We start from the raw sequence: 22,987 nt of genomic DNA on the forward strand, positions 1-22,987 counted from the left end.
TAAATTTTCATTTAAAATGTTTATTTTACTTTATTTGTTTTTAACAAAACATGTATTTTGCCCGTGGGTCAGAGGGCTGCTAAAGGATTCTTTCCTTCACTGTTTGGATCCTACTAAGTTGAGGTTTGATACCAAGTGCCTTAATCTGTTGAGCTGTCCTGTGGGTTCTTTTTTCTTTTTTCTTTTTTTATTTTTAATAGCTGTTGTAAATGTGGTAGGAACCATTATTAACCAAGAAAATTGTGGTTTAAAGTACTTAAACCATAAATAAAGCAAAAATAATGCTTTAAAGTACTTAAATTAAATTATAATTAATTTATTCGTATAAATGTATGTGTATCTGTATATGTGCCCAAGAAGGTGAGAGTGGTGTGGGTTCTGAAGGTGGAGCTGCAGGCCCTTTGAGCTGTCTGATGTATTTTCTGGTGATCAGGGGAGAAAAAGTAAAGCAAAGTTTGGAGCAGGATGGTAGAAGTGAACTAGTCATATCTTTGTAATGTGATACAAAGTGGAGAGACAAAGATTTGCTAATAAATTGAGTGTGGAGTAGCAAAGGTAAGGCAAGCAGGTTTTAAATGCTGGATTTTATTTTATTTTTGGCCTGAGTAACAGATGGGTGGAATTTCTATTTACCTAGTAGAAAAAGCTTCAGGGGTTTGGGATTTCATATGAAATTCAGGAGACTTTATTAAATAACATCAAAATAAAGGTGTCTAGGTAAGCAGTTATATATCTTGATTTCAGAGGAGAAACCTAGGCTGGAGCTATACAGATGGACCAAAGTGTGGAATATTAGGTTCATGAGAATGTGAGATCACTTAAGAGTTTATGAAGAAGATATTTAAGACCTGAGTTTTGGCAGATTCTATATATAGAGATAGGCCAGGTGAAGAGGAACCAGCAATGAAGAGTAAGAAGCAAACAGTGAAATAAGTAAACTGAGAGTGGTATCCTGGAAGACTTATAGAATATAAATGCCTCCATCTTGAGCCTGCCAGGTGTGACTTATAAGAGTTGAGATAAATTTCTTGATCCATGAACTATAAAATTAGGCTAATGATGCCCTTGTAAAGCCCCTAGCTCAGCACTTGTTGCTTAGTAGATAATCAGTTAAATTCTTTGATCAAGTGTGTGCAGTCATACAGTAAATATCCCCAATCTGAATACCTGCAGTTGTCCACAATCCAAAACTATCTGATTACTAACTAATGTCATAGTGGTAAATTCTATAAGTATCCCCAGATGACAAGTTGTAGTCAAAATGCAAGTACACTTAAAATATTGTGTAATTTTAGGCTACTTATCTATGTGACTTTCATGTTTGTTCTTGGATCTCATTTAAAAGTTGTCTATTGTGTGACAAAACTTTTCCTAGGGAGACACAACATACAGTTGATAGGGAACCCACAACAGTCCAAAGTATGGATATCACTAAGTCCAGTTAGATGGAACAATGAGTTTCCTTGGGGTTACTACAGGAATATGAGTGAGAGGTTACTTACAGGAACAGAAATGACTCAGACAGCTGCATTACCAAAGCCTACCACAACATGGTGACAGTTCACAAAGCTGTGAACCTGGAACATACTGCACTGCTTCTTGGCATCTTAACAGGTTGGAGGTTATTCTAGGTGCCCAAATGAGTCTAAACCTCTTCCAGGCAGCCCAGCAGGTTTCTGCTTCTTCTAGGTAGCTGGTCTGGTCTTGGTCTTCTTTGTAGTTCAGCTTCTCCCATCCTAAAGGCATTCTAGTGAATCTGGTCAATTTCAGGAACTTCTTGAAGCTTTTTGGATTGTTTGTTTACCTTTCTGCTTAAGGAGCTTCCTAGGATGCAATGTTTCAATTCTGGAAACTGTTACAGTATGACAACTTAAAACACTTCTGAATCCAGACATTTCAGAGTAGGGCTATTCAACCTGTATTTGTAGTTACTGGAACTGGAAAAGAAAATTAGGAAATACTGAAAAAGTTTGTTGTATGAAGGTTTTTTAATGTTGGGCATTGGAAGTTGCTGAGTATGAGTAGAAGTCATGTTGGACTGAGAACCAAAATTGAGTTGTTTTCTATGTTAAATAGATAAGAAAATCAAAGTAACGACAGAGAGATAAGAATCTAGTGAAATAGTCTCTGGTCTGTCCTAAACCTCATTTTTTTTTTTTTTTGCTATATGCTTTATAAAGATTATAGCTTTATTATGTGTTTTTTCTCTCTAATTAAAAGTTGAATAGACATATACATTTAATATTTATAGAGAAAGGTTTTGAGGAATGGAGAATGGATTGTGAATATTAGTTGTATCTTCAACATAAAGTTGCTCTGTGATTGTTTTCTCCTCGAAGGTATAGCCAATGAATCTAAGAAGCTATATGGTGTACAGTTCCACCCTGAAGTTGGCCTTACAGAAAATGGAAAAGTAATACTGAAGAATTTCCTATATGATATAGCTGGATGCAGTGGGAACTTTACTGTGCAGAACCGAGAACTTGAGTGCATTCGAGAGATTAAAGAGAAAGTAGGAACGTCAAAAGTGTTGGTAAGCGTTTGATCTATTTCTGGTCTATAAAGATTTAGGTCAGAAATATTGGAATCCAGAGTAGTATTGATTAGCCCTGACAACTGACAGTGTATGTGTGTGTGTGTGTGTGTGTGTGTGTGTGTGTGTGTGTGTGTGTGTGTGTGTGTAGTTTGTGTGTTGCATCCCCTCAGTGTCTTGTCAGTTACTGTACGTATCCTGATATATACAATACTCTTAAGTAATTATAAAAGGTAACAGTACCTCTTTATTTCTTGTTTGTTTATTCTGCTTGTTTTTTTCTCTCTCCGTTTTATTTGCAGGTTTTACTCAGTGGTGGTGTAGATTCAACTGTTTGTACTGCTTTGCTAAATCGTGCTTTGAACCAAGATCAAGTCATTGCTGTACACATTGATAATGGCTTTATGAGAAAACGAGAAAGCCAGTCTGTTGAAGAGGCCCTCAAAAAGCTTGGAATTCAGGTCAAAGGTATTAATTAATCATGGAGAAGTTCATTTTCACTAGGGTTCATTTCTCCAAGCCATGTGATTTAGGTCAGTCCAATCTTAAACATGTAGTTTCCTCTATAAACTAAAGGCTAAACACACCTAGTTCATATGTATCATTTTCTCTGTTTCAAGAAAAGTTCATTGATTGTTATACTGATACTTGTAAGTTACCATTTTGCATTTACCATTTTGTCTTCTCAAAATCTCCCCTCTTATTTCACGGCATTCTTTATGCAAGTGAGTATCTAAGCCCTTCTACAAATATAGGCTGTTTTCAATCAAACTCATACAGAGAAAGTAGATTGAAAGTCTAGAATTAGCAAAACATGTTTGTTGTATGCACCTGTAATCCTAAGCTTCTTAGGAGAACAAACCATGGCAGGAGAATTGTTTGATACAAGGAACTTGGATTAGTTTAGACAGCATTGCCAGAATTAAGGCAAGCCATGTAGGCAGTTCAGTTGATAAGGTACTTCGCACAGGAGCATGAGGATCTGAACTTATCTTTAGAACCCATTTAAAAATCCGTATGTGTCTGTATGCCTATAATCCCCCAAACTGGGAAGATGGAGACTGATGAATCCCTGGGGCCTGCTGGCCAGCCCATCTGGCTCAACTAGTTAGCTCCACGTTTAGTGAGATGACACTTTAAAACTTAGTGGGGCATGATGGAGGAAGACACATCTGTCATGTGTGGGTGAGTGCTGAAGATCCCCAGTTACCATCACTCTAAAAGCAGTGATAGGCACTAAGAAACTTTATATTTATCCTCTGAAAAACAGATAACTAATGGCTACAGTGATGAAATGATACATTAGATTAAAAGTACAGTTGGACACAGTTACATTATCAGTTTAACTGATGCTAAAAGGCTGAGTATAAGGTGATGCCTCCTACATATCAGCAAAGGCATGAACGGATACAGTGATAAAGGCAGAAGGAATGAGCAATCACTTCAAAGAACAGTGGAGAGGAAAATGCAGGTGTCCGAGGACGGAGGACTCTCTCTGATACGCTAAGGAATTTTAACTTTAAAGGGTCCTCAGTACTCTTCTAACAGAGTCCCAGCAGGGACCTAGCAATGTGTTCACTTACCTGAATATTTTTGGACTTTACAAATTACAAAATTTAATCTACTTTCTCTGTTTGAGCTTGTTCGTAAAACAACCTGTATTTGTAGAAGGGCTTAGGTACCCACTTGATTAAGTGAATATTTTACAGAAGTAAATTTTCAAATATATATACACACACATATACACAAGTGTGTGTGTGTGTGTGTGTGTGTGTGTGTGTGTGTGTGTGTATAAAATAGTCTCTGTTATGTGAGGTTTAATGTGAACATTTTGAAGTCAGACTAAGAAAAAGTTGGCCTAGCGATACCTTTAGTTTTAGTTTACTAGTGTTTGCAATAACCATTTTTGTGTAGTTACATTTTTTTCTAAGGTAGCCTTTAAAGTAGAGAAACTTTAATAGGACCGATAGAATGGAGGAGTTCAAAGTTTTGGGCCTAAAGTGGGAAGGACGCTAATAGGAAACAAGCTTACTCGACTGCAGACTTATAGGGGAGGCTCAGGAAGTGGGAACATTTGATTTTGGGAGAAATAGGTCACTGGGTGTGACTAAAGCACGGAGTATTTGAAAGCATGAGAAGCAGATCCTTAATGCAGAGTGCACTCCATCTGTCCTCGCCGTGAGAAAGCTAATGGTTTACTAAGAGGCTTTGGACTTGCAACACTGCACCAGGCATAGTTGAGGTTACAGGTAGGACTGTACAATATGAATAGAACTAAGTGATATTAAATGGCGATCCATTCCTTCGCTTCCTTGCTCAGTTTAACTGTACAAATGTTGATGGAAGGAGCTTGTGGGTAACTGAGCAGGTTATGAGGAGGAACTACAGGCATCTGATGGACCCTGATTGAAACAGCCAGCTACGTCATCATCTCATGCTGAAACTTACTAGTAGTTACACTCTATTACCAAATAGAGATCATAGTGTTTTATCTTTCTTTACATGCTTCTCATATTTGGTAGTGCTGGGAATCACACCCATGACCCTCTAAGCAAACACTTCGCTGCAGAACTACCAGGGTTACTTGATCTTATATAATAATAAATAAAAGAATACCCATGTAATTGTAAATGTATCTACAGCATTGTTCTAGTTCAACACTGAACAGAGAGACAGCAACCAGCACTGTTGGCAGGGTCATGGCCTCATATCTAAATGCCACAGAGGTTCTGAAAGAATTCAGAGATCTCTGATTCCTAGACCTGACTTATTACTGCTGGTTTGTTGCTGGCTTTTTGAACACATGGGGATTGTAAAGGACATCAAATGGTGGATATGTCTTGGCTTTCATTCTGTGCTTTGACTTATAATTTAAAGAAATACAGTAGCTTAAAATATTTCTGTCATCTCTCCCAGTGATAAATGCTGCTCATTCCTTCTATAATGGAACAACTACTCTGCCAATATCAGATGAAGACAGGACCCCACGGAAAAGAATTAGCAAAACATTAAATATGACAACAAGTCCTGAGGAGAAAAGAAAAATTATTGGTGATACTTTTGTTAAGGTACCTTTTTAAAATGTGTGCAATGTATATTGTTTTATGTCTGTTTTAGTTTGTTTTTATATTATATCAAATAACAAACTTTGATAATTCTGTTTTATTTTTGAATATGTACACTCTGTGTGTGTGTGTGTGTGTATGTGTGTATGTGTGTGTATGTGTCTGTCCTGTGGACAGATAGAAACTATTTTAGTTTAAAAAGTATGCATACTGCTAAGCTACTGTTCTAAGCATTTAGGAATGGACCTTTCAGCTGACGTTGCACTTCTCTTGGGTTAGCCCATGACCAGATTTTAGGAAATGTTGAAAGGACTGCTCACATACATTTTAAAATCATGTTCAATGTACAATGTTTTCAGAAATTTATTTTTGGTAATTTGATGGATCTACTTTCTTGGTTGGTACTTCAAAAAAAGTCAAATTTAATTCAAACTGTTGAAAGATTGTTGAAAGATTGATTTCCCAGAAAACTGCTCTGCTTTTGTGGTAACAGATTGCCAATGAAGTCATTGGAGAAATGAGTCTGAAGCCAGAGGAGGTTTTTCTTGCCCAAGGCACTTTACGGCCTGATCTAATCGAAAGTGCATCCCTTGTTGCAAGCGGCAAAGCTGAACTCATCAAAACCCACCACAACGACACAGAGCTTATCAGGAAGTTAAGGGAAGAGGTAAAGGCTTGTGAGAACTTTTCCATAAAGTGTGTACATGGAGTATTTTCCTTTTCCTCCATCCTTTCTTGTTTCTTCTCAGTTCTTTAAAGGTTGACTAACCATTGCCAGAAACTAATCATAGAATATCTATATTACCCTCAAAAGGAACACAGTGTATCTTGTGCTCTAATTTAGCAGGTAGTCATTCTTCATTCTGACTGTGGTCTCCTCATTTCCTGTCAACCCTAGACAACCACTAGCCGCTATTTATTTATTTACTTACTTACTAATTAAATTTACTTTTGGAGACATGATATCTGTATTCCTGACTGGCTGTCCTGGTACTTGCTATGTAGATAGACCTAATTTCTGCTTCTGTAGTTTTGCTTGTTTTGGACACCTTGCATAACTTTATCACCAGTACCTGGGCTGTTGTGGTTGGCTTTTTTACTTTGCTTTTAAAAAAGTGACCTCAAGTCACTCATACCTTTAACTTGTTACATAGCTGAGGCTGACCTTGGTGATCCTCTAGCCTCTACCTCCTTCAAGTGCTATGATTACAGACATGGTCTACGGTGCCCAGCACATATCTTAAAGTCTTATGTATTTTCTTTCTTTCTTTTTTTTTTTTTTTTTTTGGTTCTTTTTTTCAGAGCTGGGGATCAAACCCAGGGCCTTGCGCTTCCTAGGCAAGCGCTCTACCACTGAGCTAAATCCCCAACCCCCCTTATGTATTTTCAAGGCTCATCTATGGTATATGCATATTAGAACTTATTCCTTTTTATAGCCAAATAGTATTCCATTGTATATATATCTTCACATTTTTCAGTTGGACATTTCCTGTTTTGGATGTTAGAAATAACATTATAAATATTGGTTACAAATTCTTGTCAACTTGCCTTTTCCTCTAGTGGATACCTAGGTATAGAATTGCTAGAATAGCAAGCACACTGTGATCCTGCATTCCTATAAATCCCATCTCTTAGGAAGTCTAAGTGGGAGAATCCAGAGTTTCATGGTCTTTCTGCTGCATAGCAAGTTAAAAATCCAGGATTGGATTATAGGTGAACCTATTTCAACAAAAAATAGTTCCCAAATGTCATGACTCTTTAGCATTTTGATTTTTTGAAAGACTGTTGTCCAAAATGTTTAATTTATACATTCCCATATTTTCCATTTTCTATATCTTATCCGGACTTGTCTTTTTAAATTCATAGTATAAAACATAAAATAAGTTCTTCCATATGGAATAGAATAGTAGAATCTCTAACTTTCTCTGCTTGCAGATTTGAAACTTAACCATTAAACGCACTCCGTTTTGTCTCTGCTGTACTGCCTGATAACCACCTTCTACTTTAAATTCTATTTGACTCCCTTGTATACTTGATACAGGTGGTATCATACAAGCATGTCTTCCTTTTATTTTTGTCTTCAATAGTGTCTTGTTGTTACTAGCTTATTTCATACTTAGCATAATGTCCTTAAAGTTGTATTATGTGATGTGATTTCCTTCTTTTCAAGTGCTAAGTAACAGAACATTGCATTGTGGGTACTACATTTTGTTTATCTAATTATTCATCACTGGACGTTTGTGATACATCTGTGCTTTGAATATCGTGAGCCTTGCTATGAATGTAGGTGTATATTTAATGCTTCAAGAATCTTTCAGTTCTTGAGTATACATACTTAGAAGTGAGATTGCTGTTCTGTTTTTGTTTTTTTTTTCTTTTCTTTTTTCTATTCTGTTTTTAGTTTTCTTTTGTGGAAAGTATGTGCTATCTTGTGGAGCAGTTGCAGCATTTTACTTTTTAACCAAAAGTACAACTGAAGTTCTGGTTTTTGTATATTCCAGTTATCATTCACTGTTTTGTATTTGTGTTTAAAAGCCATCCTAATAGCTGTCATTGTTCCCTTGATAAGGGGTATCTCTCTTAATCTTTGTCCATTGAAATAGGACAAAGGATGGATCTCCCTGTTTCTTGAGGTTGCTGTCCTTTTACCTTTCCAGTACTGCGCTTGTAGGTGTGCAAGCACTGCCATTGTAAGCTCAGTGTGGTTTTGATTTTCATTTCCCTGTCGTAATGTCTAGAATTTTTTCAGATGCTTATTGGTCATTTGTTTATCTTGGAAAAATGACTGTTCATACTCTTTCTTTGCTCATATACTCAGTTTTAATTTGATAGCAGTTAGAATTATTTTTTTCTTGGGACTGGCAAAAAGATTCTGCAGTTAAGAGAACTTGGCTGCTTTCTGAGGACTGGAGTTCAATTCCTAGCACCTACAAGGCAGCTCACCATCCTCTGTAACTTCAGTTCCAGGGTTCTGAAAGGCAGACAACTGTTACATATATAGACAAACTGCCTGTGCACATGAAATAAATACATGTTATTTACTTCTTACTGTTTTGTGACTTATCCTTTTATTTTTTGATACTATTTAGAAAAATTTTATTTGTTTTGTTGTTGTTGTTGTTTTAAATACAGGCATTCTGTATAGACCAGGCTAGACCTAGAGCTTACAGAAATCTGGCTGCCTTTGCATCCCACTGCTAGGGTTAAAGGTGTGTACCACCTTACCCAGCTCATTTGGACTCATTAATATGAACATTATTTCAATTGCCTTTCTTGTATCCTGTGAAAAGTAGATGAGATATGATGGGTCTTATCGTTTTATTTTTAAAGATTTTAATTTATGTGTTTGATTGTTTTGTCTTCATGGATGTCTGTGCATTTTGTGTGTGCCTGGTGCCAGTGGAGGTTAGAAAGAGGGTATTAGATCCCTTAGAACTGACTGTGTGTGTAAGACCCTTAGACTTGTGTGTGTGCTGAGTATTGATGCTGCATCCTCTAGAAGAGAGAGTTCTTAAAAGTGAGCCATCTCTCCAGCATTGGAATTTGTTTTTCTTATAAAACTTGTAAGGATTATACTGTCTTCAACAAAGATTATGAGTGCTACTCAATAATAATCTAATTTCCTTCTAAGCCTCATAGGTGAAAATATCTTAAATAATAGTCTAATCTTTTAATTGGTCCCCCCCCCTTTTTTTTTCTTATAGGGGAAAGTAATAGAACCTCTGAAAGATTTTCATAAAGATGAAGTTAGGATTTTAGGCAGAGAGCTTGACCTGCCAGAAGAATTGGTTTCCAGGCATCCTTTTCCAGGTAAAAACACACTTGGGTTTTGTTTGTTGGTGGACTGTCATATGGATTCAGTTCAGACCATTCTGAATGGTTTGTCTTCTTAGGGACTGTGTAACATCAAAGAAGGTAGAGAATGACAGGGAACACATTCTTAGAAGTGTCTCCTGTATTTACACCATATGTGAATTATTCTCTTTTTTGTTTGTATTTAGGTACTATATAATTCCTGGGAGTCTAGCATATAGCATTGTTTCCAGATGGGGATGTGAATCATAGAGATATTTTAATTACATTTCTACATAGTTCTTAGTTATAGATCTAGGATTTTTATACCATGAGTACTATGTACTTTACCATTTATACCATGAGTATTCGTGTATTCCATGGGAAAAAAAATAAATCTTTGTTTTTTCCTCTTCTGTTTTTAAAGATCGCGTCTTTTAAAAAATGGTTCTCTTAAAAAATAGTGATATCCCTCTCACTCCCACCTCCAGGTTGCCTTGGATGCTCTGGGTTCATGCATTCGAGGCCTGCCTGGTCTACATTCCAGGACAGCCAGAGCTCTGCAAAAAAAGCCTGTCTCAGAAAACAAACAAACAAACCAAAAACAAACCAAATAACAAAACCCCCAAACCCTGGGTGCTTATTTTAAAACTAGTAATGAGACTGAGAACAACTAATGGAATATGAGTTTCATTTTGCATGTAGACACCTCAAGGGTTTTTTTTTTTTTTCCCATACTATAGTAAAGCAACAGGTCTTGTGCATGCCTTTTATTCTTTTTTAGTCTTGTGTGAGATTTGTTTTGTTTGCATGTGTTTCTGTCTGCATGTGTGTGTTCACCATGGGCATGCCAGATGCCTAATGAAGTCAAAAGAGAGGGCATCAGAGCCCCTGAGATACATGGTGCTGGCAACTGAAACCTAGTACTCTCAACTACTGAGGAGTCTCTGTACCCTGCTGTTTATTTATTTACTTGCTTGCTTACTTACTTAGTTACTTTATGACTATTACGTATTTGGTAAATAAAAGTGCTGGTTCACAAGTTTGTATTAAACAATATTTTTACTTTTATATTTCAATTTTAAACAGGCTGTGAGATGTATGTTCGTTATATGTTTTTATATTCATGTATGGTAGAGAATTCCTTCAATTAAGAGATTTTCAGTAAATTACCATATATAGTATGAATTAAAATATTTTTATGAGAATATATAGATTAGTCAATTTGGATGGGAAATTAATACATATATACTTGAAATTAAATATCTTGTGTTCATTTGTTTTAGTTTTAGATTGAACCTCATGTCTTTGTACATACTTAAGATTGGCTCTACCAAAAAGCTACATTTTTGGCCTTGAAAGTTAGAGTGCTAGGATTCAGTGGTAGACTATTTGCTAGCATGCACGATGCCCTGTATTTGAACCCTAACACTTTTAAATAAAAAGAAGAAAACAAAACACCATGTGATAATAGTTAGATCCTAATTTTATAAGGGTTTTATGTTTTAGAGATCGTATCAGTTTTCTATTAAAATTGAAATTATAGGGCTGGGGATTTAGCTCAGTGGTAGAGCGCTTACCTAGGAAGCGCAAGGCCCTGGGTTCGGTCCCCAGCTCCGAAAAAAAAAGAACCAAAAAAAAAAAAAAATTGAAATTATAGATTTTATATTCAAAATTGTTGTTCTTTAGGTCCTGGCCTGGCAATCAGAGTAATATGTGCTGAAGAACCTTATATTTGTAAAGACTTTCCTGAAACCAACAATATTTTGAAAATAGTAGCTGATTTTTCTGCAAGTGTTAAGAAGGTAATAAATTATTTGACATCTAGTCAGTACATTGGACAAAATAGATTGCTGTTATATTCTTGTTTTAAAATGAACTTATTTATTTTGTGTTTGAAAATTCAGAACAATGTTTACTTGGAGTGACTATGTAGAAATCATAACACAGAGACTACTTGGTAGATCTGTCTGGATAAGCAAATAAGACTACCTATCCCCTGTCCAGAAAAGCTACATCAGATGCTCTTTCATAGGTACTGAAAGAAAGTAAGTCATGAGTGAAGTAGAAGTGTCGATTTAAGAAGGCTGTGTGCTCCCCTGAAGACAGCATTCCACTAGTTCCATTTGAGCAGAAACTGTCCAAATAGGAGACCTTGGGGCCATGAAGTGTCTGTAATTAGATCACAGTTTTTCTTAGTAATACTTTAGGTATAAATTGAGAATGTATAGCAGTTTCCCAGTCCCTCAGATGTGAGGTGTTAACTCATAATCTATGTGATTGAAAATAGCAAGTTAGTTTCATTTGAGGTCCACCTGGATTGGTACTGTTTCTAAGTAGTCAGGCAAGTTCTACACAGGTTCTCTATAATCTTCACCCTGTTTCCCAAAGAATTCCCAGAGTTTCAAAACAGTAAGAGCTTACAAAGAACAGAACACAGCCATATGACCCACTAAGTTATAAATAACTAGCAGAGCATCCTCAGTGACCCTGCATACTGTAGTTTGCTAATAAAATATGAGGAAGTAAAGTAGGAGAAGCTATTAACAGTATTGTTTTATGATACTTAAAAACTGAGATAGTTGAATTCTAGAACTGTTAGCAACTGAAATTAACATATGAAGAAAGGATTCAAGGATAGAGAAGAGTGTGAAGAGTGGAGGGAAGGAAACTGCAGTCAGGATGAGAGAGGAATTAAAAATCAGAACAACTCAAGGTGCTCCGGGAGATGACTGGTGCATGCCCAGTTGTTTTAAAAACTAAAGCAAGTATTCAAATAAAGGCATTTCTAAATAAGTGCATTTACTACCAACAACCCTTGGCTTGAGGAATTTAAGGCAGTATTTTTTCATAATGGTTTGAAGTAAACTGGGAGGGTAATTTTTTGTTCTTTTTATTATTTTTTTTTAAAAAATAAACTTTATTAGAAAAAACTTGTAAGCCTCCTCCTCTCGGTGAACTGTATAATTAGAATAACCATTCTAAGGTTATAAAGTTTCACGTTGGATTTTACACTTTCACTATTGAATATATTTTAATTCCGCTATCTAATACTAAAACTGAAGTCTAAGACAAGTAGGAAAACAATTAATTTTACATCTTTTGATTATTCATGTCCATTACCTACATTCAGTTCTTCCTCATCTCCTAGTATTTAGCCTTTCTTGTAGCAAACACTACAAGAGAGGCTAAATATAAATAGTAATTGGTTTTTGAGACAGTCATGGCCCTCTACCTCCTTTTCCTTAGTGCTAGGACTCTGGGTGTGCGCTACGTCTGGCTGTAAGGGGGCCTTTGATACTTGCCCATTTCTAGAATTCCTGCCTTTGGTAGTCTTGAATAAAGCACTGGCTTTAGGAAAAGCTGTGAGACAGACTTAGCTCTACAAGGGATTGGTAAGCAAATAAAGTTATAAATGAGTAAGACTGACCTAAACATAGACTGCACAAAATAGTTAATGACAACAATATTACTATTTGAGAACTAACAAAATGTAAAGCATTAAAAATGATTGTTTTGCCAAAAGGACAAAAAGGTTTAGATGAATGAGTTGGGAGGATCACCAGTTTACAGAGCAAAAGTTGCAAGATAAAAGGGGGAAGGTGATGACACAAAATGCACAAAAGGTGGCAGGAAAGTCAACATCTCAGTGTATATAAATTTAATTTATATTTCTTACTCCACAGATGAATTTCTGCTGTAGTATAGCGCATAGCATATTCTACATGATCTACTGTTAAAAACTAGTCTGTACAGGTACATAAGATGATGACTTTTTACAACATGAACAAAAATGTCTGTCTGGTTTTCTCAGCCTCATACACTGTTACAAAGAGTCAAAGCTTGCACAACAGAAGAGGACCAGGAGAAACTCATGGAAATTACAAGTCAGCATTCATTGAATGCTTTCTTGCTGCCAATTAAGACTGTGGGTGTGCAGGTAAGTTATATGATCTCACTTACAGGGATATGACTTTCTGCTGCTTGTTTTTACAAAGTTTGAATTTGAAATTACTTTGGAGAATTAAATGTGACATATTCTAAATTTAGAAAGGTAAAATTATTATATAGATGGTTGTGGAGTGAATGAACTTATAAGAACTGAACACTTAGACATAGATTTTATAGCTTTAGTATTTTGTTTTGTTTTACCTATAGTCAAAGCAAAACTTTCAGAGAACCATTTACTTCACAGTTTGCTGATCAAAGGTCAGGTCTTATTTATCTGTACACTTAGAATATGTACTGTGGCTTGAGAAGCCTGTTCTTTAGCTGCCAGAAGGCATCAGATGAATGTGTACATGTTTAGCTTCTGGTCTGCAAGCATATGTGACAAAATCATAAGCTTATTAAAACATTGACATTTGTGTGTGTGTGTACTACTCATATACCGCAGTATATATATACTCATATACAACTGTGTGTGTGTGTCTGTCTGTCTGTTTTGTAGATCAGAGGGCAACTTTTGGTCATTGATTCTCTCCTGTGTGTTGAGGCAGGTTCTCTTGTTTCTGCCACATTTCTTACCTCAGGGTAGCTGATTCTCCTCTCTCTGTCTCCTATCTCCTCTATCTCCTCTAAGAGTGCTTAGATTATACATGTGGCACAGTACTTGCATATATATGTTTATCTGACATGGATTCTAGGGATTGAACTGAGGTGGTTAGGCTTACATAGGTAGCTACTGTATCTCCTGAGCATCTCACCTACCTGTGGTTTTGTTGTTATAATTTAATTGCATGTAACTTGAGTGGGAACTTTGTAGATAACCAACTACTATTGTGTTGTAGTGTCAAAATGTTGGCTATCCCTCAGCGTTCTAAGGTTTTCATTGAAGATTATATAGGCCCAGTATTATCTCCTCTTTAATGTGTCATCTCTTTTAGCTGTGATACACTGCTTTCAAAACTATGATTATTCTGCTTTTCTAGGTATAAAACTCTGTGATGATAATGATAGTTGGGTTTTGGAATGCTATTGATAAATGACCACCACATTAAGTTCTACTTCAGCTTTGCTCTGATATTTATAGGCAGATATTTATAAATATAAAAGTTAAAGTGCAGATTGGTTTTCTTTAAACATTTCCCAGTTCTTATCTGACATGTGGGGTTCAGTCTCAACACAGTTAAAACAACACTAGTAAAAAATCAAATTTTGTTTTGGCTTTTTAAGACCCCAGTGGTCTCTCTGTAGACTAGGCTGGTCTTGAACTCAGAGATCTGCTAGTCTCTGCCTTCCAAGTGCTGGGATTGAAGGTGTGTGCCACCACACCACTCAGTTAAAAATTAAACTATTAGGAGAGTTTACTAAAGAAACTTGTCTATTTGTAGCTCCTGTGAGATATGGAGTTGAAATAGTTCCCCATTGTGCTTTTTTTTTCAAAGATGTTTTAAGATAGATAATCATTTGAGGTATTTGTTTGATGACTGATTTAAAAAATTTTTTATTTAGTGTGTATTGGATGTTTTGCCTGCATGCACATCTGCATCTTGTGAATGCAGTATTCTTGAAGGCTATGAGAGGGACCTAGATTCCCTGGGACTGAAGTTCCAGGTGGTGTTAACTACACGTGGTCCTCTGCAGCAGCAGCCAGTGCTCTTAACCACTGAGTCATCTCTAGCATTTGTTAGTTTTAAATGGAAACAAGCATCTCCTCGTGACACTAATAAAACCAATGAATCCTCTCAAAAACAGCTCCTTCAGTTAGGAGCAGAACATTCAATTCTGTGATTCTGTGGGGTCCTTTGCATTCAAACCATCGTACTATTTGTAAACTTGATTAAGTTGAAGTATATTTCTTCTCTTCCCAGTTCCTGAACAATGTCATGTTCTTTTCCTTTTTACTTCTTTCTTGATGTTTGAATGTTGTGCTCCTAGGGCTTCTCCACCTACTCTAATCTGCTTGTTGTACTCTGTTGGTTACTTGTCTTGTGTCTTTTATTTGATTAAGTTGAGACTATCCTTATCATTTCTAATTTGTTTTTCAGGTTGTTTCCTTAGTAAATATTTCTTATTGTTGGCATTTTTGTCCATTTTTTGCTTTTTCCTCTATGTGAATACTTTTATGCCCTGCAGGTCCTAGAAGGAATTCTGTCAACTTATTTGTATTTCAGGTCATTGGTCATTTATATTAGTTGATTTTTGAAGACGACCTCTGACATTCCACCTCATTCAGTACGTTTGTGTTTAGCAAGAGAGGAGTCTGAATCTTTTAAAAAAGACACTGTCCCCCTCTGTGTGTGTGTGTGTGTGTGTGTGTGTGTGTGTGTGTGTGTGTGTGTGTGTGTGTGTGAGTGTGCGCATGTGTGTGCATGTGTGTGCATGCAGGGACTCATGTAGTCCAGGCTGGCCTCAGTCTATATGTAATGGCGCAAATGCTTGGATTATAGGCAAGTGACAGCACACCCGACCAAGCAGCCTATTCGTCAGAGTTCTAGTCTTAGTACCATTTACAGAAGAAAGTGAGCATATGAACATCAAATGGTACAGGATACAGAAAGACACTTAAAATTGAATAAACCTGTTAATCTATCAACAATAATGATAAAACAGAGAAAAACGGCAAAAACTATTGTAGAGTATGCCATAGAATCAAAAAAGTCATTTACAGTAAAGGGAAAATAAATAGTGAATGAGATAAAAGGAAGAGGCAAGGAAGAGGGAAGGTCATAAGAAATAAGCTTATGTAAAAGAAAAGAATAAGAAATAGAGAAGAATGTTGCAAAGGGGAAAAGAACAAGAGATTGTTTTAAAAAACTAGCAAAGAAAAACCAAAAGTAGGTTTTCTGATAGTGAGGAAAAAATACATGATCAGTTTTATATAACTAGAAAGGGGAATAAAAAACGAAAACAAACCAAAAAACAACCGCAAAGCAAAGGAAAAACAAGCCCAAATCCCAATGTAACAAAATCAAATAACTACTGTGAACAACAGGCAAAATAGAATGGCTTTTTTTTTTTTTTTTTTGTAGTGTTTCTAGGTGGTTGGCTGTGTCAGGATGAAGCGTTCTGTGGTCTGACCCAATGGTGGAAATGAAGTAAAGTTTTTCCATGAAACAAGGCATTTTGACCTATGGCAGAGTGTGCCTGCTGTGGAGTAAGGGGTATTTTTATTATAGACCAAGGAGAACTGAAGAGCAGAAGTGCAAGTCTGTTTGTGGATGCAGTAGATAGCAATCTGAGTGTTCTCAATTTGGTTATTGTAAAAAAAAAAAAAAAAAAAAAAAAAAAAGGGAGAGAAGGATACCAGGAGTGACAGACACTATTGGGCCTCATCGGTTAGAAACTAAAGAACTAGCGGAATCAGAAAGCTTTCAGTCTCTAAAAGAAGATGATGTCTATCAATATGTTGTTAGAAAGCCCTCAAAGAAGGTAAGAAGCCCGTGACCAAAGCCACCAAGATCCAGCCTCTTGTTACTCCATCTGTCCTGTAACACAATGCTGACTTACTGCTCTGAAGAACAAGGAGGACACTGTAGGATATGTTAAACTATTGGCCAAGAGAGTGAAGGAAGCTGAAGAAAAACATCAGAAAGGATTACAAGACACATAGGCTGTCGTCATGGAGAGCATCTACTTAAGACTGCTAAGTCTTAGTCCAGTCAAAAACAAATCTTTAATAAGAATAAATAAATAATCATATCTTGAAGACTCCCCCTAAAAAATCTACTAAAATGTTGTTAAAAGAAAAAGTGACGCACCCTTACTCAACAGAAAAAGGAAAAGAAAAGTTGGGGTGGTGGGGGTGGGGGCAGCGTGTAGCTCAGTGACTAAGAAATTTGTTCTTCAGAGGACCTGAGCAGATCCTCAGTCAGGCTGTTCACACCACTTCATAACTAGCTCCAGGGCATCTGATGGGCTCTGGGTGCCTCTACCCCACCCCTTTTCCCACCATTGTAGAAAGATGATGTATTGGACCAGTCCTTTTTTTCTGAGTCCTGTAGCTTAGACACATGGCAGGTGGAGCACTGGTTAAGCATGTGTCCTAAGTGTCTTGTTCTCTTGTAGGTGTGGTAGGCAAATAGGCAGTGTCAGCCAGAGCTGCTGCCCCTCAGATACTTCTTCTTGTAGTACCAGATAGACCTTGGATAGACCTTATCTAGACTGGGCCTCTCACCCCTCTTAGACTCCTGTTGTATGCCTTTGTCCTGTTAGAGGTTATCTCTTAAGTGCAGATCTATGCTGGGGAGGAGTACTGCCTTCCTGCTACCATTTCCAGCTACTGCGATGCTTTGATGCGTGCGTAAATTGTGTTATGCTTAAGTCTGCTCTTAAAACATTGACTATTGCCATGTGTTTAAACTGCTCAACGATAACTCTGTAACTGTATCTTTGATCAACCCTTCCCTCATCCTTCTTCACCTCCTTCATCCCTAACTTTCTCCAGCCCCTGGTAACCGCTATTGTACTTGCAACTTATGTAGGATAAACTTTTTAAGTTCTATCTATGAGTGTGATCATGTGCTTCTTGTCTTTTGGTATACAGGTTACTTCACATAATATCAAAATCTTGAGTTCTACCCTTATTTTTACAAAGGAGAGGATTTCATTTTTCAATTGACTGAATAGCACTTCATTGTGTATATATAGTAATTTATAGTTCTATTGATGAATATTCACATTGTTTCCATTCATTTATCTATAAGTTAGTATTTTATTTTTAAACAAAATACTTTTTTACTCAATTGTTAAATATGGGTATTAGATCTTGCCTGTCAAACTCAATATGCTGGTTTGCGATAGTTGGACAGCCATTTGGAATGACTTCAAGTGGACTCCTGCATGTTTCATATAAATTGTTGAAATGTCCATGATGGTTTCTTTATTTCTGAATTGATCCAGGTGGGATTTAATGAAGGATTTTGGTTTAGGACCTAACTTGTATTACTAGACAAATATGTAGAATATACTTTTCAGATATATTTTTAAAAGCAGAAAACAAATTACTACTAATAATATCACTTTAAAAAACATTTTCTGATTCATTTTTTTACTTAACTGTTAAAAGTTGATTATATTTATTTTTACAGGGTGACTGTCGTTCTTATAGTTATGTGTGTGGAATCTCCAGTAAAGATGAACCTGACTGGGAATCTCTTATTTTCCTTGCCAGACTTATACCTCGAATGTGTCATAACATTAACAGGTATATTTCCTAGGTGGAGAGGAGATGAGGGTGTGGATGAAGTGTGGTGGGGAATAATCTTAATGAAAGATTAGAAGGCCTCATTATTCACGTAAGTAAGATAGGAGATGAGAGTGGTATACTCACATCTCTTTGTAATGTGCTTTGGTTAACTTGCCTTTTTCTTGTGCTTAGGCTGTGGTTAGGGGAATATTTAATATTATCCTATATCTTGATCCTTCATCACAATATAATTATTTTGCTTAGTCATGAAAACTTATTGAAAAAAATTTGGGGGGGCTAGCTAGGTGACTCATCAGGAAAAAGTTCTTGCTACTAAGCCGTAAGACCTGAGTTAGATCCCTGGGATCCTCATGACAAGGGGAGAGAAGGGATTTTGACAAGTGATAAGACACATGTGATAAGACATATATGCATCCAAAAAAGCCAGAGACCTCTGTGCAGGCTAGTTTCATATCAACTTGACATCAGCTAGAGTCATTTGGGAAGAGGAACTTTCAACTGAGAACATGACTTCGTAGGATTGGCCTATAGGCAAGCCTATAGTGCATTTCTTAAATAGTGTTTCATGTAGGACTGCCCAGGCCATTGAAGGCAGTGCCACCCCTAGGCTGGAAGTCCTGGTTCTCTAAGAAAGCTGGCTGAGCAAGCTAGTAAGTTGCCTTCCTTAATGGCCTCTGCATCACTTACTGATTTCAGGTTTTGTCTGTTTGATGATGGACTGTTGCCTGGAAGTATAAGAAATAACTAGTTCCCCAGCTCTGTTAAAAAAAAAAAAAAAAGAAAGAAATAACTAGTTGCCATAAGTCAAGGTGTTTTATTACAGCAATAGAAGCCATAACTAAGGTGATAGTAAACTGGTATGTCTTTGGCCTAGAGAACTGGCGTATGGCTTTGAAACAGTAATGTTTGTGGTGGTGGTGGTTATTGGAAAAAGCAAATTAAAATTAAAATTGGGCAATGTTTAAGGGTTAGATTGAACCTCCATAGTCTGTTTAGGAAGACTTTTCCACCAGATTCTCTTACACAAATACCAACAAGAACACAGGGTAGAGAAAGTAAACACCGATAGAGAATTTTGAGAATCCCAGTAGTACATCCTTGGATGAGGAGTCGTCTCTGCTGGAATTAAGGAGGGAGAAAAATGCAGATTTAGTAGCTTATCTTAAAAAAGGCCACTAATGGGGCTGGAGAGATGGCTCAGAGGTGAAGAGCAGTGGCTGCTCCTCCAGAGGTCTTGAGTTCAATTCCCAGCAACCACATGGTAGCTTAACAACCATCTGTAATGGAATCTGATACCCTTTCCTGGTGTGTCTGAAGACAGTCACAGTGTACGCATAAAGATAAATAAATAAAAAAGGCCACTAATGAATAACAGCCACTGTCTATTTATTACAAAACAAAAATAATCACATGTCTTTTAGTCTTAACTAAATGTAATTTGTATATAATGTAATTTGTATATCAGGCTACAATTCAGACCATGAAAAGCTTACAGAAAATTTCTTTTTGACAGTCCAGATTTAAGTAAAATTGACTTGCAGTAAAGTGAATATAATCTCTCAAAGTAGTAGTCCTACCTCTATAAATATTATCATTGCTTCTCATTGTAAGATAAAGCTGGACTTAACTATTAGTGTTCATCAGATCATAAATATGGAAGATACTACCTCAAAGTTTAGATTAATATTTAGATTATGTCATTAGTTATGACAGTATGCTTAGTAACCACTGGGGAAATCTTAATTGTCTGAGAATTAAGCAGAACTCTCCTGTGTGTCTGATCATTACCCTGTCACAGACAGTGGTTAAAAATGAGGTATCATCTGTCTTTATTGTTCTTGACTATGCCAATTTAATTAGGATTCCCTGAATTCAAAGTGTTTCCTTTTGCTAACACTTTGACAGTTTGGTGTGGTTTATATTATCAAAGAATCACTAAATATTATATTTAGTGTGGTATATATTATCAAATAAAGAATGATTGTCTCTATCCAGTTTTTTTCATGAATATTATTTGCTTAACCAACAAGAGTTGTTTGAGACTTCTGACTTTAGTTTGTACAGAAACTTGAAATGCATCTGTTAGGTTTAACTTGGAAGAGTTGTGTTAATGATAAGGAGAGAATTGGGAAAGCCAGAATTCCAAATCCATAGGAACATGCCACCCTGAACTGTGCTGAGATGATCGAAAGTCCCACATACAGTTTCTCACAGCAGCATGTTTTCTCTGACCTGTTTCCATCTAGAGTTGTCTATATCTTTGGCCCACCAGTTAAAGAACCTCCTACAGATGTTACTCCAACATTTTTGACAACAGGGGTGCTCAGTACTTTACGCCAAGCTGATTTTGAGGCCCATAACATTCTCCGGGAGTCTGGTAAGTGCACCTTCTGTTTATCATAGAGCATTATAACGATAACAGGGTTTTAGAAAGTTGGCCTTAATCATTTCAAGCAGTAGGATGTAGCTTTTGCTGTTTATTATGGGCGTTTCCATAATATTGCTTTTTAAATACAATTAATTTAAATTTTCGCCTATTCACAGGTACTTGAGTAGCAAAAAACATGTGCATAGCCATGCTTGTCTTCACAGCAGCTGATGTGGACCACAGCAGCACTTCTTCTTTGAGCTTGTTTGCAAGTGTTCTTGTTCACTGGCTGTTGTATTTTCAACATTTTCAGGGTTTTCTGTTGTTGATGATTTTGCTATTGAAAAATCACCCGAAAGAGAGAGAGGGAGAGGGAGAGGGAGAGGGAAGAGAGGGAGAAGTGTAACGCTGAAGAGCTGGCTAGACCCTAGAGCAGTAGAAAGCTGTGGTGTACCTCATGTGAAGATTCAGGTGTTAGATAAGTCAAGGCAGGAGTTGTAGTTCCATTAATTGTAACTTTAATGTTGATGGATCTAAAATAAATGTCAAATTAGATGTCTTTAAACAGAAAGGCACTCAAGGCTTGATTTTTTGCGGAGAGCACATTTGATCATAGGTTTATAGGAACCTATGCCTATTTCCTTTTCCCCTGGGAAAAGTGGACTGTTGATCACTAAGTTAGTGTTTCCAGTGTAGAATGTGGGACTACACTGAATAACAGAAATTGCCTTTCTTTTATGTCTCTCATTGCTACAACATTGCTGTGGACAAAATAATTGTTTGCTTTCTTTTATGGAGGTCTCTCAGTGAATAGTCTGGGTAGCTCTCACTTTTGAGACCTTCCTGTCTCAGCCTGTCATGAGGTGAGAGTACAGATATGAACTACCACATCTGCATAAGACTCTGCTGTATCCACTTTCAATCCTGTACAAGTATTTGAATTCAGTGTGTGATGAGTGTTTTATGCGTGCAAGGAAGGGGAAGAGGGAGGGATAACTAGAGATTCTTTGCTAGGATTTCATTGAATTAGGTTAGAGTATTTTTCCATTCTGGGATGATACTAAGCACTACATGGTTCTTTCTTTAGGGTATGCTGGGAAAATCAGCCAGATGCCAGTGATTTTGACCCCATTACATTTCGATCGAGATCCACTTCAGAAGCAGCCTTCATGCCAGAGGTCTGTGGTTATTCGAACCTTTATTACTAGTGACTTCATGACTGGAGTACCTGCAACACCTGGCAATGAAATTCCTGTAGAGGTAATTTATGTTACGTTTCCTAAAATACATGTTTGTCACTGCCTCATTTATTGCACAGTACAGTGACAGAGATAGGCTATGACAATTTGTATTTCTAGGATTGGTTCTTTATAAGATAGGTTTATTTTTCTTTGTTTCCACTTTTAATACAGTGAAAGGGACTTTAAATCTAATACAATGTTGAGATACCTGCTTATTCTGATTACAACATAGAGTATTACCTAACCCTGCTGATTTTTGCTTATTATAGTTTTCTCATATAAAGGGCACATTCCTAGGAGTGGAGAAAAGTTGGGATTTTTAAGAAATATGAATGGGATTTGATAATATTTATAATTACAATTATTATTATTTTTTTAAGATGAAGTCTTTTGTTTCTTAAACTGTGAATCTCTGGCTGAGGATAATCTTGAACTTCTGATCACCCTGCCAAGTGCTGGGATTCTAGGCATGTGCCACCCACCTTGCTGGGGATTGAATCCTATAGTTCCATTGTTATTCTTCACCATTCTCTTTGTCCTTCACCAAAGTGAAATTCCATAGGAGCTATTTATGCTGCACTGGTGAAAAGTGGAACTGGGACATTGATTAGTGGAGCAGCTCTTTATTATTGCACTAATGTGAGGCTGTGACAGGGCCTGCTGGGTGCCTGGGTGGGAAATGTTTAGCATCTGTTTCTTATGGCCAAGTTTGTCAGATCTTCAAGACAGTCAGGTGCTCAAACTGTCTTTGACAAAGGTTATTATTAGAGTGCTTCCTGTAATAATTTGGTAGTGCTGGAGTTTGATGTTTAAGCCATAGATAATTCACAAAGTATT

General features: G+C 36.8%; 1 protein-coding gene across 5 annotated transcripts in view; it reads left to right on the plus strand.

Annotated features, from left to right (window-relative positions):
• Positions 1-22,987, plus strand: part of Gmps (guanosine monophosphate synthase) — a 47,721-nt gene that overhangs the window by 24,396 nt on the left and 338 nt on the right. For all 5 annotated transcript variants that reach the window (XM_087619470.1, XM_087619469.1, XM_087619468.1 and 2 more), the window contains 10 exon segments: positions 2,340-2,533; positions 2,836-3,001; positions 5,450-5,601; positions 6,092-6,265; positions 9,303-9,408; positions 11,080-11,195; positions 13,205-13,330; positions 18,423-18,538; positions 20,788-20,918; positions 21,997-22,169. In XM_087619470.1, coding sequence (XP_087475596.1) covers positions 2,340-2,533; positions 2,836-3,001; positions 5,450-5,601; positions 6,092-6,265; positions 9,303-9,408; positions 11,080-11,195; positions 13,205-13,330; positions 18,423-18,538; positions 20,788-20,918; positions 21,997-22,169 — 1,454 coding nt within the window.

Source organism: Rattus norvegicus, chromosome 2 (genome assembly GCF_021556685.1).
Source record: "Rattus norvegicus strain SHRSP/BbbUtx chromosome 2, alternate assembly SHRSP_T2T, whole genome shotgun sequence".
In the NCBI taxonomy this organism is placed as follows: Eukaryota; Metazoa; Chordata; class Mammalia; order Rodentia; family Muridae; genus Rattus; species Rattus norvegicus.